At 44.4% G+C, this 17,063-nt stretch overlaps 1 protein-coding gene across 1 annotated transcript in view; it reads left to right on the plus strand.

Moving 5' to 3' along the window:
- Positions 1-17,063, plus strand: part of LOC311248884 (uncharacterized protein) — a gene marked incomplete at both ends in the record, with an annotated part of 89,740 nt that overhangs the window by 19,571 nt on the left and 53,106 nt on the right. Inside the window, one exon of the mRNA XM_084338113.1 lies at positions 1,492-3,125. Within this exon, the coding sequence (XP_084194239.1) occupies positions 1,492-3,125 (1,634 nt within the window). The remainder of the gene's footprint in view (positions 1-1,491; positions 3,126-17,063) is intronic.

The following is a 17,063-nucleotide window of genomic DNA, read 5'->3' on the forward strand; positions in this document are numbered from 1 at the left end:
ATGCCGATGATACTCAACTCTTCCTCTCCTTCCCTCCATCAGATATCCACGTCTCTGAGCGGATCTCGGTCTGTCTGTCCGACATCTCCGCCTGGATGACGACCAACCACCTCAAACTGAACCTAAGCAAAACAGAATTGCTCCACCTGCCGGCCAAATCCTCCCCCCTGACCGACCTCTCCATCACAGTCGAGAATGCAGCTGTGACCGCGTCCCCGACCGCCAAGAACCTTGGTGTTGTCCTTGACGACCAGTTGAACTTCTCTGCTCACATCGCAGCGACAACCAGAACCTGCAGATTCCTCCTGAGCAACGTCAGAAGGATACGCCCCTTCCTGACAAAAGAAGCCACCCAACTCCTCATCCAATCAACAGTCATCTCCCGCCTCGACTACTGCAACGCACTGCTAGCTGGCCTCCCGGCCACTGCCACCAAGCCTCTTCAACTCATTCAAAACGCAGCGGCCCGCCTGATATCAAACCTACCGAAGTCGGCCCATGTCACCCCACTTCTTAGGGACCTGCACTGGCTCCCCATTGCTGCACGTATCCGCTTCAAGGCCCTCGACCTAGCATACCGTGCAGCAAAGGGAACCGCTCCCGCCTACCTCCGGTCAATGGTCTCTAACTACACACCCTCAAGACCCCTACGCTCTGCATCTTCTGGCCGCCTCAGACCTACTCCTATCCAAGCTCCCGGAGGGTCATCAAAGAGAAGCCGCCTATTCTCAGTCCTTGCCCCACAATGGTGGAATGAACTACCCATCCCAGTTAGGACAGCCGAATCCCGTCCAATCTTTCGCCGTCGACTAAAGACTCACTTCTTCAACCATTATCTGAAATGAAAAAAAAAATAAAAAAATCTAACCCTGACTAACCTTACTGTCATGCACTTGTCCTAATAAACTAACCTACACTGTAACACGCAACACTTGATGAACATTGTTACTCAGCTGATAGAGTTGTACCCTTCTTGCTGTCTTGTCGTACAGAACTTGTAAGTCGCTTTGGATAAAAGCGTCAGCTAAATGACTAAATGTAAATGTAAATGTAGTTTTGTTTGCACAAGCTTATTATCCAAAGCGACTTACAAGTTCTGTATGACAAGTCATCAGGAAGGGTACAACTCTATCAGCTGTGTATCAAAGTGTTGAGTGCTACAGTGTAGGTTAGTTTATTAGGACAAGTGCATGACAGTAAGGTTAGGGTTAGATTTTTATTTTTTTTCTTTTTTTTTTATCCCTGAAGGACTTTTGTAATGGGTAAGAATTCTGATTGGGCTTTCCCAGTTTTCACATACTAGTCTCTCAGACAAATACTGTACTGTAGCTATGAAACCAACTGCAAATCCAACGCTATATCTAGTCTATTTAAAAGATGATAATGGTTAACTATCAAATGTATGACATTTTAAATGAAGATTTAATTATGTTGAATTTACAGTTACTATAAATTGAAAATTAATGAAGAAATGTATTTATTATTTAACAGACATGGCCTCATCCAGCTATCTCTTTTCTGAAGAACAGTTCCTGTGCTCCATCTGTCTGGATGTCTTCACCGAGCCGGTCTCCATCCCTTGTGGACACACCTTCTGCAAGACCTGCATCACCAAGTACTGGGATAACATTGAACTATACCAGTGTCCAATGTGTAAACATACTTTTGATAAGAGACCAGATATCTTTGTCAATATTGTCCTATCAGAGATGGCACCTCAGTTCAGGAAGACCGTTCAAGAGAGCAGCCCAGACCAGCAACCTGCCAGACCAGGAGAGGTGACCTGTGACTTCTGCACTGGGAAGAAGATCAAGGCCATGAAGTCCTGCCTGGTGTGTCAGACTTCTTACTGTGAGATCCACCTGGAGCCTCATCAGAGAGTTGCAGCCTTGAAGAAACACAAGCTGATCAACCCTGTGGAGAACCTGGAGGACAGGATGTGTAAGAAGCACGAGAGACCGCTGGAGCTGTTCTGTAGGACTGACCAGGCCTGTGTGTGTCAGTTCTGCACTGAGACAGACCACAAAACCCACAACACTGTCCCTCTAGAGAAAGAATACAGCGAGAGGAAGAATGAGATGAGGACACAAGAGGCAGATGTTCATCAGATGATCCAGGAGCGTGTGCAGAAGATCCAACAGATCAAACACTCGGTAGACCTCAGCAAGAACGAGGCAAAGAGAGAGATAGCAGACAGTGTCGAGGTCTTCACTGCTCTGGTGGCCTCCGTTGAGAGAAGTCAGGCTGAGCTCATTGAGGTGATTGAGGGGAGGCAGAAAGCAGCAGAGAAACAGGCTGAAGGCTTCATCAAGGAGCTGGAGCAGGAAATCACTGAGCTAAAGAAGAGAAGCACTGAGCTGGAGCAGCTCTCACACACTGAAGACCACCTCCACCTCCTCCACAGCTTCCCATCTCTCTCCACCCCTCCACCCACCAAGGACTGGTCTGAGGTCAGTGTCCACAGTGATGTGAGTGTGGAGATAATGAGGAGAAGTGTGGCTCGGCTGGAGGAGACTCTCAGTGAAGAGATGGAGAAGCTGCCTGAAGTCAAGCTGAAGAGGATCCAGCAGTATGCAGTGGATGTGACTCTGGACCCTGACACAGCACATCCTAACTTCATCCTCTCCGATGATGGGAAAGAAGTAAAATGCGGTGTTACACGGAAAGACCTTCCTGACAACCCAGAGAGATTTGACCCCTCATCCATTGTCCTGGGAAAGCAAAGCTTCTCCTCTGGGAGATTCTACTATGAGGTTCAGGTTAAAGGGAACCCTAAGTGGGTTTTAGGAGTGGCCAGAGAGTCCATCAACAGGAAAGGACTTATCGTGCTGAGCCCTGACAATGGATACTGGACTATAATGCTGAGTGATGGTGATAAATATATAGCTGCTGGAGTGGAAGCCCTCTCCCTCTCCCTGAGAGAGAAACCACAGGTGATCGGGGTGTTTGTAGATTATGAGGAGGGTCAGGTCTCCTTTTATGATGTGGAAGCCAGGGCTCATATTTATTCTTACACTGGCTGCACCTTCACCGATAAACTCTACCCATATTTTGGCCCTTGCACGAATTGTGAAAATAGTCTAATAATCTGCCCTCTTAACCTCCTTAGCCCGAGCGGTCCTTCAGTGATGAATAATGAATAATGTGTCCGGGTGGCAGAATTCAGTACTGTATCTACAAAACCTTCTGTTTAAATCATCTTCCATTTATTAATTTGCTTAGCTTTTTTGTACACATGATCTCAAGAAAGTCCTGAACGAGCTCAGTATCAGTGTTTCATGTCTGGTCATTTTTAGCATGGTATTATTCACCGTCAAAAATGCAAAGAAAAATCATAATTTATATTCTCCTTGTTTCATCACAATTTACTCAAGCCTAGTAACAGACACAGTATTTATGACACTGTGATTACATTCCCTGAGATCCATAGATGTCCCTAGATACCAATGTGGAAAATAAAACAACAATGACAGCAGACATTATACCTATATCTGTAATGAGGAAGTGCATAGAACGTGGGAATACAATAAAAGGACAGAGTCTAACGATTGCAAGATTAATTTAATGCCTTAATGGCATTAGGAATGAAGTTTTTAAAACTGTAGGGGTCACCCACTATCTTCCTAACTTTCTTCCTAAGCACTTTGTTGTGGATGTAGTGCAGCTGTTGGCTATATGCATTATGTTATGTTACGTTACGCACGACGTTGGAGATGATTGTGGGGGTGGAGACTAATAAAGCTGTGTGTTTTTGCAATAGAACCAAACGTGTCTGTCCGTCTCTTACTACACAACAAGTACTTTTAAGTAAAATGTCTTCCGTTTATATAGATGTTGTGCTTCAGGATGGGAACTTTTGTAGCAGATTTTATTTGTCAAGCTTGGGAGAAGAGGCAGAACACTGTGTTTAACCCTTTCACTACCACACTACCAAAGGGTTAACCCTTTCACTGCGATGATACAGAAGGTTAACCCTTTCACTACCACGGGACAAAGGGTTAACAGTTTCACTACAGAAGGTTAACCGTCTGTAGTGTGGTAGTGAAAGGGTTAAGGCTGAGCTGTAATCTGTATGTAATTCTTATTTACATAATGCAATGTAATAAAACACTGCAACAGTATTTTTAGTGTCTTATAAACCCATGAGGGTTGGGCACTTTGTAATCAATCAATCAATCTACATAATATAGATCTGGTTTTGTCTCTCGGCAAATAATAGTGGTTTTGAATAGTCCTGGAATAATCAAACTATGTGAAATAGCTAAGAATACTTAACTGTACACAACTATATGCCCACACATTTGTTCATACACGCCTAATTGAACCGCTAACTAAATGGATGTTGATACATAATAATGTTGTTGCAATGCACAAGTCCCAGTACAGAGTAAGACAGCGCCTATTAATATAGACTGTTGCCATTCAATTCATTATTCAATGTGCATTCTGCATCCATTCAGCTTCCAGTCTGCTTTAGAGGTAATTATGTGATGGATCACGGTTTATGTGTGTTTTATTTTAGTTTATTCTGTGCTTTATTTTGGGTTTTCTCTGGTGAGCTGTCAATCACCAGACATCAGTTAATTGCCATGTGGCATGGCAGGTGTGTGGGCTTGATTGGTGTCAGGTGTGCAGTGCCTTTAAGCTTGTCCATACTCGGTAGTGTACATTGTTATTGAACAGAAACAAGTTACCTCTCTAGCCTTGTGAACTGAAGACACTAACTAAAGGAACCACAGGTGAGTTAATATGTATATGAATCTTCAGCAATGAATAATATTTACTACTATTTCTGCTGACTATCGTGGTCTGCAGGTATACAGTTCTCGTTTGGTTACATGTTGGTCCCTGTTTTATCCTAGGCCCTGCGTGACTGTGATGCACCGAGTGAATACACAGTCCCTTGTCCAACCATGTAAAATTCCTACAATTTAAGTCTGTCTCGCTTTTCTCTATCAAAACGATTCTCGTACAAGTATCTCAGAGAAATGTCAAAGGAACTCACAGTTGCACGAGTGTTTCGAACAGACAAACGCTAAGGTTTTAAAGCTCAGCGTTGCTAATAAACATTTTAAATAATTTTTATAAACTGGTCAACACTGCTCAAAATGGCTTTAGCTGCCTGATGTGCCTGCGCTGTGATCACAGCGCAGGCGCATCAGGCACCCTATGCCGGAAATAAAACTGTGTTGACCAGTATTGACCAGTTTATAAAAAAAGAATTATTAGCAACACCGAGCTTTCAAACCCTAGCGTTTATCTGTCCGAAACTCTCGTGCAACTGTGAATACCTTTGAAATTTCTCTGATACTTGTAAGAGAAGCGTTTTGATAGAGAAAAGCGAGACAGACTTAATTGTAGGAATTTTACATGGTTGGACAAGGGACTGTGTATTCCCTCGGTGCATCAGAGTCACGAAAGGGGCTAGTTTGATCCCAGTTCTAGACTTTGGTTCTGGAGGTTGATGTAAATAATCTATATTTGGAATATTAATTAATATGATTTACATTATCTACCATTCTCTAACCCCCCCCCCCCTCCCATGTAAAACAATGCTGTATATACCGTATATATATTTATTCTTACTATATATATATATATACATCTGTCTGTACATAACTGCATATAATCCTTTTTACATTATTTGTAGATACTGGTATTTCGGTCGGTTGGTCAGCTGAGCTATCACTCTGCACTCTGCCAACGACGCTATTGGTCGCGCAATCCGGGGGTTGGCAGAGGGGAGGGGGTAGGGAGTAGGGTATATCTGCAGTGCCGCAGCCCCATACATAGGAGGGGCCTGTACTGTGCGTTGGGGGCCTGTACTGTGCGGTGCACTACTGCACATGCGAGAAACAAAGTAACATATAATATAGGACACTAGAAACATAAAGTAACATACGGAACATAAAGTAACATACAGAAAATAGGACCTAATGTCCAAAATATTTTTGTCTTAAACTGAATATCAATTGGATTAGGCCTGCCCTCGATTAGGCTGTTCCACTCATACGGGCTCAGGCTCCAGTTTTAAACGACTCACAGGGACTCATGAATGAGATGGAGATCGTTTTTGATCATGAACTCTACGATAAAGAGGTCGCCATGAAGCCAGTAGTGTAGCTGAGTTTTCCATCGCTTTCAGGACACTGGCTGCTACAGGCTGGCCTGAGGGACCACTCATCACTTTGTTCACCAACGCATTATCTAATCAGGTTAAAGATGCTTTGGCGGTTGTGGGATCTCCAGACAATTTTGACACACTGGTCACTACCGCCATACGCGTTGATAACCGGATCAGAGACTGTGAGCGTGAGAGGCGGGGCCAACGTTTTCGTGTCCCGCTGGAGGAAGTTTCGTCCTTTCCTCCACAACCTTCAGTGGCCAGCTCGTCTGAACCTATGCAGGTGGACAGCACTTCTGTGCGTGACTCCAGGCAGACTGGTTCTCATGTGGACTGGTGCCGGTACTGCAGGAGAAAAGGTCACACAGGGGTGGAGTGTCCGAAACTGAAGGGAAACGGTCAGTCTCGCTAGTGGGCCGAGAGACACCAGTGAGACATCACATCACCCCCTTTCGAACCTTTTTGCCTGTGGTTTTAGGCTGGAATAGGCAGTCTTGTAGTGAAGCTCTTGGTGGTTAGGAAAGTTAGTCAACGACACGGGGTGTCTAGTCAGGACACGTGAGGCAGGAATGTTCTTTGAAGAGTTTTATTATCAATCATCAGACAGGTGCACAGGCAATTGCTACTTCTATTTCCCATTAACACGGTGGGAGTGTGAGGGTGTGTGTGGTTCTAAATGGGGAGGAAACACAGACATCAGCGTTACTAATACTTATTAATCAGTCTGTTATATACTATATGGTATACTGTATGGCCGCCTAGTTATAGTTGAAAGTGGGGGTGCATAATTTTTGTTTTGTTTTTTATTATTATAATTTTTTTAATTTTTTTGACAGGCAAGGGGTGGTTTGGAGGGGGTCCGGCACGACCCCCTCCACGGCAGATTTTTTTTTCATTTAATGAACCTGTACATGCAATTTCCTGCAATATAGAGCCTTCAATCTTGACCAATAAAGCTGCTCTTTTCACTATAAAACTCAGTATATATTGCAGTATTATAGCCAATTACTATAATAATAATAATATATTAATATATATATACTGTATATATACTGTATATTGATTTTTCGCTCTTTTATTTTTATTAAATCAATCTCCTTTCAAATAGGCCAAGTTTTTAATAAGAAAGAGAGAAAAAATACCAACAAGGAACAATAACAGGGTCTGCTGTAAATATAGCCTATTTTGTGTCTTAATTTGTTATGTTATCCTACACTTTAAGCTGTCTGATATTTCCATTACCTGTAACTCTTGGGTCTCTTTCTCTCCTTCTCTGCCTCCTCCCTGAGTCTGCACAGTCACCATATCATTCTACATTAAGGAGAGCAATACACTTATGAATACACTGAACATCATTATGAAACATTTCTATTGCACCCTTACTTACAATTCATTATGAATTGAAAATGGGGAACCCTGATGTAAACAAGACGAAAGTCTTTCTCTGGTCTGCATCCCCTTAACAATTGTGTGTATTGAGCTGTACTGTACTGTGCCCATTCTGCAATCTGTTATTGATTGATTAAAAATGTTATTAACATATTGCAGAATGGGTACAATATAGTACGGCTCAATACACACAATTGTTAAGGGAATGCAGACCAGAGAAAGACTTTTGTTTTGTTTACATCAGGGTCCCCTTATTGCATTATTATTATTATAAAAAAAGTAAAAAAAAAAAAGTAAAAAAAAATTTTTTTTTTTGGGGGGCCCTCATCACTAAAGGCCCACGGGCCGCGGCCGTCGTTAATCCGGCCCTGCTTCGAACGTTAAAATTTGCAAACGAAGTCAACGTTATCCAGCTGACGACACCACATATCTAGATATATGACAACGTTACCTAGCGGCTAGCACTAAAGCTAACGCCAACCAGAGGGAAACTTTGTTGTTGTTATTATTATTATTGTTTGGTATGACCAGATGGCATTTCGGGACGTGAAACACTTTTATTGTATTGCGTGGTAGAACTTCTACCACTCAATAGAAGACATGTCTAACATAAATAATCTTAACAATCATAAACAACTTACTGGAAAATCCTGCCTGCCACCAAATGACACACTTCTGTGGCCTTTATTTACACTCAGCCTACCTGCAGCCAGCGCCGTGCGCCGTCTGCTCTGCTGGGGGTGGGAGAGGCACTGGATCAAACCATATGGGGGAGCAGGGGGGGGGGTCGCAATCTTTGGAAACTTAAAAACGTGTTATTAAGTGTCATTGCGTATTATTAATTTGATTGAAATTACGTAGTTATGTTTAGATTTATATATTGGGGGGGGGGGTATATCATATTTTTCATATGATCAAAAAGTGGTGGAGCAAGATCATATCCTTGCTCCCCCAAGTTCAATAGTCCTGGAGCACGTGCATCGTCTGCTCTATTGCGCAGGCGTCTATGCCATAAACCTCATGAGTGGAACTAACAATGGGGATAAGCAGTGCTTTCCTATACTAGTCACAGGGGTAAACGGTGCTAAACGGGTACTAAATACTATAATCAACAACATAGATTATACCCAATAGGCTAGATTATCACTATAAACATACTGCTACATTGCTTCCTAAACAGCTGGTAGAATTATAACATTAGTATAAGCCTTAACCATATAAATCACAGACAATAACTAAGCGTCCTCATTATGCACATATTTAACACTTATACTTGTGATCAGGGACGCACACACGAACTGAAGGAATCACTAAAGCCCACTAATATATATAGATGCTGACTATCTACTGCAGGCCGGACTGGGGAAATAATTCATACCGGGAGATATAGCGTGAAATATAGCCCCAATCAGGCCACTTTTTAAGTGGGGGGTCTGGGGGTCCCCCACCCGGAATATTTTAGTTACAAAGACTTAATTTCCTGCATTCTGGTCAATTTTAGTGCATGTGAATCACAAACTAATGAGCCAACAATTGCTTAGTACAATGTACTGTTATGAACCTCAAATAAAACTGTTGTGGCACTAGCAATGGTACTCTCTCCACCTTCAAAAAGAAAAAAGCAAGAGCACAACATATTTTTCTATTTACTATTATAATACAGTTAACCACTCTCTCCACCTATTCAAACAAGGCAAGAGCACAATACCATATTCACTTTACTGATGCACTACCCATCAAGTTAAAATAGCCCTTTACACAAACATTAAATAACAGACCTTTCATTACAATACTATAATAACAGTAGCCACTGCCAGAATAGTGACACATGTATCACGTGTGGTGAGCACACGCATGCATGCACAACGAAGACAGAAGATTGCGTTGTCTCAATCATTTTAACTATAAAATGAGCTCAAAGTATGAGCTCACTGACTGAAATTTCCAACAAAAAGCATCAATTGTCAAATAATATTGATCACATTAACTAGACTAGATGTTTTTGAGGAAATTAGAAAGGGAACAACAACTTAACCCTTGTGTCTGATCAGATTCTTATTTTTTTGATAACTTTGCAGTGATTATGTTTGTAGCCAATGTGGCAAAGGTGTGTAATCTTTGAATTATCTTGGAATAATTTTGACTCTCTCTTTCATAAATTGTTTATTCAACTTCAGCCCCAATCATAACCACCACATATTGTTTTTTGTAATGTCAGATTTAACAACTCCTTTTGGGAGTGTGCCATCTGCCATTCCATTCGCCGCCTCCACGGTCAATCAGTTGTATCGCCTGGTCCCGCCTCCACCAATCACAAGCGGCAGCACGGCTCCATTGTGTGTGTGTGTCCGCGTGAGGGAGAGAGAGTCAGATAGTTCTCCAACTCTGTCGCAGACAGTGAAATCCTGGTTGTTCCCCACCCACCTGGTTATCTAAACTATCGCACCGCGCCGCCGCCACAACTAGAAACAATGGCCTGGCAAAAAATAATAATAATAATTAGAATAAAAAAAATATATAATATATTTTTTTTTATATAATTTCTTTTTTTAAATCTGTGCAGGCCAGGCCACGGGAAAACTCCCGGTGCTCCCGATGGCCAGTCCAGGCCTGATCGACTGACATGTCTAGACATGTCTGAGGCGTCCAGCTGCAGAACAGCAGAACAGCACCCCACAGTCTTTATGTCTGAGAGGCGTCCAGCTGCAGAACAGCACCCCACAGTCTTTATGTCTGCCCAGTCCTTGGGCCTTTTGTACAAGTCTGTTAAGGTTGACGCCTTTTTAGACTCAGGGGCAGTGGACAGTTTCATCGATTCCAGATGGGCTGAGGACTCTAAAATACCTGTACATTCCCTCCATAAGCCCTTGTGATCCTGTTGAAGCAGTGGGCGGTCTTGGTTTCCAGAGCCCACTCTCTCAACCATTGCACCCCCAGCCATCTGTCGATCAGGATGGGAGTTTGGAATGGGATCCACAGTTTGATTGGGACTCCCTCGGTGAGGAGGTTCTGGCGGAGGACAGTTTAGACAGTTTAGTGTGAGGACTTCTCCTCGCTTACTTGTACAGCTGACCCCCTCATGGAGAGCACCATCATGAGCGTGGAGTCACACCCGTTACCAGAGGGAGTTCCCACTGTCTATGCTGACCTCAGTGAGGACGCCATAGCCCATGTGCTGCACACAGCAGCATCACACCTGGACAAGAGGCAGGGGAACTATGTGAGAATGCTGTTCATCGACTACAGCTCAGCATTCAATACCATAGTCCCCTCCAAACTCATAGCCAAGCTCAGGGACCTGGGCTTGAACTATGACCTCTGCCAGTGGGTCTTGGACTTCCTGACGGGCAGACCCCAGGTGGTAAGAGCCGGCAACTGCACCTCCTCATCCATCACGCTCAACATAGGGGCCCCCCAGGGCTGTGTTCTGAGCCCCCTCCTCTACTCCCTGTACACACATGACTGCGTAGCACAGCGGAACAACAACACCATCATCAAATTTGCTGATGACACAGTAGTGGTGGGCCTGATCTCTGCCAACGACGAAAGGGCCTACCTGGAAGAGGTAGAGAACCTGTCACAGTGGTGTCAGGAGAACTGCCTCTCCCTGAACGTCAGCAAAACAAAAGAGATGATTGTGGACTTCAGGAGGTCGGGGGTCAAGGACTACAGCCCCCTCAGCATCGACGGGGCACCGGTTGAGAGAGTGAACAGTTTCAAGTACCTCGGAGCCCACATATCCGAGGACTTGACATGGACCACACACATTGACAGTGTTGTGAAGAAGGCACGACAACGCCTCTACTTCCTCAGGCGCCTAAGGAAGTTCCAAGTCAGTCAGAAGATCCTTAGGAACTTCTACTCATGTACAATAGAGAGCATCCTGACCGGCAACATCACCTCCTGGTTTGGGAATAGCACTGCACAAGACCGTAGCAGACTACAAAGAGTGACACGTTCAGCCGAACGCACAATTGGAGGGGGGCTTCCCACCCTCCAGAACATTTACAACAAGCGGTGCAAGGGGAAGGCTAAGAGAATTATTAAGGACTCGAGCCACCCGAACAACTGCCTCTTTGAACTGCTGCGGTCAGGCAAGCGATACCGGAGTCTTAAGGCGAGCACAGAAAGACTCAGAAGAAGCTTCTATCCCCAGGCCATCAGGCTGCTAAACGAACAATAATCGCTAAACGAACAATAATCACTATGCAACAACCATCAAATGCACACAGCACACACACCCACACGCACACACTCACTCAAACAAACAACACACTGCAGCACCCACTCTCCACACTTTAGATCACACAAACACACTTACACTTTATATTTATTGATAAAGGATTTGCACTACAACTCGTACACCTACTGTGAATTGTACCTAAATTGCACCTCGTCCCATTTCTCCATTTCTGCCTTGCACTATATAGTATATAGTATTGTATATTAGTACACTGCACAGTATTGTATATTGTATGGTAACTACGTCTATTCTGCATCGAACATTGTACATATGTCTAAACTGAACACTGTGACCTCATTTTTTTACTTCTAATTTTACTATGTTATTTTATTTCATACTTATCTTGTCTTGCACAGTCTCTGGAGCGCAACAGTAAGAAGCATTTTGTATAAAAGTATTCTGTACTTCTGTATGACAACTATTAAAGAAACTTGAACTTGAAACTTGAGGTGTTTAGCAAACAAAGGGTCACCATCCTGCCACCGCACGACCTTATGATTGCGCCATCGAATTGCAGCCAGGCTCTATTCCCCCTCGTGGTTCCTTGTACTCGTTGTCGGTCCCCGAAAGCGCAGCTATGAACACCTACATCAAGGAGGGTGTGGCTACCGGTTTTATTAGACCTTCCACTTCACCTGCGGGTGCTGGATTCTTTTTTGTGGGAAAAAAGGATGGAGGACTGAGACCCTGCATCGACTACAGAGGTCTGAACAGCATTACAGTAAAAAAACGGTATCTGTGAGTGGGTTTTAAGCAGAGCCCAATCACTGAACACAGGAGAGGAGAATGGAGTGTTTCAAGGGGTTTTAATGGTATTCCCAAGCAGGCAAGAATTACATCCAGAAATGTACAACAGGTATGAATAGGGGGATAACGGGGGCAGGCGCACTCCAGTGCTACTGCAGACGGGAGACAAGGTTTCGTGTTTGAGAGAGGGAGCTGGAACTCCTCGGTAAGCTCCAGGGGGGTCCAGACAGGAACACGCTGGCACGGAGGTCCTGGGCACAAGAGAGGGAAGTTAGTACAGGGATGATCACACAGGGATGCCTAGCAGGTCTTCAGACTGAGGCGTCGTACCTAGGTAATGATACTAACACCATGACGGCTTCTGGTCAGCATCGTCCGGTTGAAGTAGGGTCCACGTTCAACACTCATAATGGTCACTACGAATACCTGGTGATGCCATTTGGTCTTACTAATGCCCCTTCAGTTTTTCAGGCATTAATCAATGACGTGCTCAGGGAGATGTTGGTAAAGTTTTTTTCGTCTACTTAGATGACATTCTAATATTCTCCAAGTCCATTTCTGACCATGTCAAACATGTCATGCAGGTCCCTCCAACAGGGATAGAATTAGGGCAACACGTGAATCCTCAGACTAAAAACGAGAAGGCTGGGCTCTGTACACTATTTGGCATTGTGCCAGAAAACCACGGCATTTACCTGACTCCCCATTAGAATAGAAATACTTGTATTATCCCGTGGGAAATTTGACACTAAAGCGTGAGGGGAGCTGGACTTTAGCCTCACAAGGTAATGACCGGGGGCCTGTGAGTAGTGCTTGAGAGACATTAGGTGGGCTCTGGTGACGGGGAGGTAATTGTGCATTGGCTATGCGGTCAGCCAAATCACGCATGGAACTATCCATCTTGCGCAATCCTTCATATATCTCCCCATGCTGTTGCACCATGAGAGATTGTTGTTGTTGTAATTGTACAATAGCTTCCTCATGTGAAAGCAATCCTTGACGCTGCGCAGCTAGTGCTTGTTCGAGACCTGTGTTATCTGCTGGCTCGTCACAGACTGAGCTTCTTCCCCTCAGCCGCCAGGCTGATCAATGCCTCAGGCCACCCCCCCCCCCCCCCCCCCCTCTGCCCCCAAGTGACACTGGCACAATGACACTGACTGCACTGCACTAGTCCTTACTGGAACTCTGCACTCTACACTTTATATATATATATGTATTTAATTGATTAATCCTCCACTGCACTGTTTTTTGTCCTGTGTCTGTGTTGGTGTTTGTCGTTTACTGTGAAAAAAAGAGGAAAAAACGCATATATGACCACACACCTGCCGACCCATACTGTAACGCTGCAACAATTACCAATGTGTTTTTACACAAATGGCTTAATAAAGGAATCTGAATCTGAATGGCTTTTTCATTCTGTGAGGGCTGTGTGTGTGTGTGTGGGTCATGAGCAGATAACAGGGACTCTTAAAGTTATCCGTGAAACGGACAACCACTAGACTGCTTACGCAGATATTTTAGGAAGGGAAAAATTAAACAACAGAAAACAACAGGTGGAAATCTCAGTTAGTAATTAAGAAAATAAATCGAGTCCCAAAAAAACAGGACCAATCTCAATAAAGAGGTATAGTATAAAAGTAAATAAGCCACAAGGACACCTCCTAATAAAGGAGTTTATATTGGAAAAAGTAAAACAATAAACCTCCACTAAGGGAGTTTATGTGTAGAATCACGTGAGTAGCCTAAAATAAGAATGACTACCATAAAGCTCAATTCTGAATCAGAGATCAGACTACACTTCAATATAATGAGCGTGACCAAAAGGACAGCCAACAATAGGAAATGAAAAAGCAGTCGACACTGCGATCTCCAAACTTAAATAGACTCCACATGGCCATAGGCACAGCTGCACTGGATCAGGTGCAATCAAGCCCACACACCTGCCGACTCATGAGGCAATTAACCACAGGGAACAGGGATTGACAGCTATCCCTCACAGAGAGGTGAAATAAAGCAAAAATAGACAGCTGTCCCTCACATAAAGGTGAAATAAGGCAAAAACCATGACACCTACTCATACTCAATCGTTTTAACATAGCTATAGCTATAGATACTATATCTGTACATAATATCCTTTACCTACTCTTACTAGTTAGGCTGCTGGCCAGTATGACTTACTACCATAGTGTCTTAATACCTGTATCCGTGTACATAATACCAAAACTCTTTACATACATCTCATAAGCACTACACTCAGTCCAGTTTAATCACCTGTACATGTACATTGTATATTACTATTACACTTTACTGTTACATTTGCACTCTGGTTGGATGCCACACTTATTTTCGTTGTACTGTACTTGTGCTGCATGATGACAATCCATTTGAATCTATATCTAAAATGTTGGCCAACAGGCTCAGCTCAATAAGCCAACTGTGTGTCCATCTTCAAAATCCTAAACACCTCCTATTTTTACATGCACCACTGCTTCCCTCTGCTGGTGAGGCCGAGTTAAGACAGGGACACGGCAGGTTCATCATCTTGAATGAATGAATGAAAACTTTATTTAACAGATTGTAGAATGGGTACAATACAGTACGGCTCAATACACACAATTGTTAAGGGGATGCAGACCAGAGAAAGACTTTCGTCTTGTTTACATCAGGGTCCCCCATTTTCAATTCATATTGAATGATCTTCATTTTATTCAAATGTTTTTACGGACAAAAATAACTTCCATGTTATCCAAGATGGGAATATAAAAATAACATTCTTTGACATCTTTTTAAAAATAACTCGTGTACCAAAAGCAAGCTCCGCCCCTTCGACACACATTTATATGACCACCACACTATGTTCACCCCAAAATAATGACAAATCTCTTCTGAAAATTCTTCACATTAATGTAGGCTAAGCTACACCGTTTCCTGCCAATCTCATTACACACAGGAATCTGCAGAGCTTTTGAAAAGAAAAATACGCCTACTGTACATTGTTCCTCCATGTGAACCATTCAACATGGCGTTAGTACAGTAAGTACAGTAAATGACAAGAGAACATTCCAAATTAAACCTAGGACACGGGATGAGCCACGACGGGTAGCTAACAGAAATGAAGGGCTGAGGAGACGAGGAATGTATTAAACCGGTGGTACTCAACCCGTGGCGTCGGGACCGAGAGGTGAGCCGGGAGAGCGTTCAGGGGTCGGACCGAGAGAGCGCTCCGACGGGGGTCACGGAGGGGTCAGGACCGAGAGAGCGTTCCGACGGGGGTCACAGAGGGGTCAGGACCGAGAGAGCGCTCCGATGGGGGTCACAGAGGGGTCAGGACCGAGAGAGCGTTCCGACGGGGGTCACGGAGGGGTCAGGACCGAGAGAGCGCTCCGACGGGGGTCACGGAGGGGTCAGGACCGAGAGAGCGCTCCGACGGGGGTCAGAGAGGGGTCAGGACCGAGAGAGCGTTCCGATGGGGGTCACAGAGGGGTCAGGACCGAGAGAGCGTTCCGACGGGGGTCACAGAGGGGTCGGGACCGAGAGAGCGCTCCGACGGGGGTCACAGAGGGGTCAGGACCGAGAGAGCGCTCCGACGGGGGTCAGAGGGGTCAGGACCGAGAGAGCGCTCCGACGGGTCACAGAGGGGTCAGGACCGAGAGAGCGCTCCGACAGGGGTCACAGAGGGGTCAGGACCGAGAGAGCGTTCCGACGGGGGTCACAGAGGGGGTCAGGACCGAGAGAGCGTTCCGACGGGGGTCACAGAGGGGTCACACTGAGAGAGCGTTCCGACGGGGGTCACGGAGGGGTCACACTGAGAGAGCGTTCCGACGGGGGTCACGGAGGGGTCAGGACTGAGAGAGCGTTCCGACGGGGGTCACGACCGGGGTCAAGGGGGGTGAACCACTTCAACAGTATGGAGTGAGACCTATTAGTCTGAGGTCATTTGAATAAAAAACGATGAGATTATAAACCATTGTTGTGCAAAGTGCATCTCGGTGCCGGAGATAATCCCTGTTAACCATCTCAATGCCAGAGATAATCCCTGTTAACCATCTCAGTGCCAGAGATAATCCCTGTTAACCATCTCAGTGCCAGAGATAATCCCTGTTAACCATCTCAGTGCCGGAGATAATCCCGGTTATCCATCCGGTCGTTGAGATTTCAGTATTTTGAGGGAATTCTCCCGATACCGATTCTCAGTGTCGGCCTCATATCGGTCCGATATCCCAATACTAGTATTAGGGCTGCAAATAACGATTATTTTGTTATAGATTAATCGAATCGATTAATTTACCATATTGTATATATTTCGAACATGAGTCATTCATTCAGATGTTGCGCATGTTATGACTTAGAACATCTGCCGTTTCCACTGCAAGGACGCTACGATGAGTCGCTCGTGAATGCGCAAATCGACAAAATGTCACGGTCGACACCATCGACAATGTCGGCTTGTCGTAGGGCTGGGCGATATGGCCAAATTGTTTATCACGATAACATTTTTCATATCGTTCGATATCGATAATTATCGATATTTGTATTAGTATTACAAAAAAAGATATATAT

The sequence above is a fragment of the Notolepis coatsorum genome (genome assembly GCF_963971535.1).
Source record: "Notolepis coatsorum genome assembly, chromosome: 2".
Lineage (NCBI taxonomy): Eukaryota > Metazoa > Chordata > Actinopteri > Aulopiformes > Paralepididae > Notolepis > Notolepis coatsorum.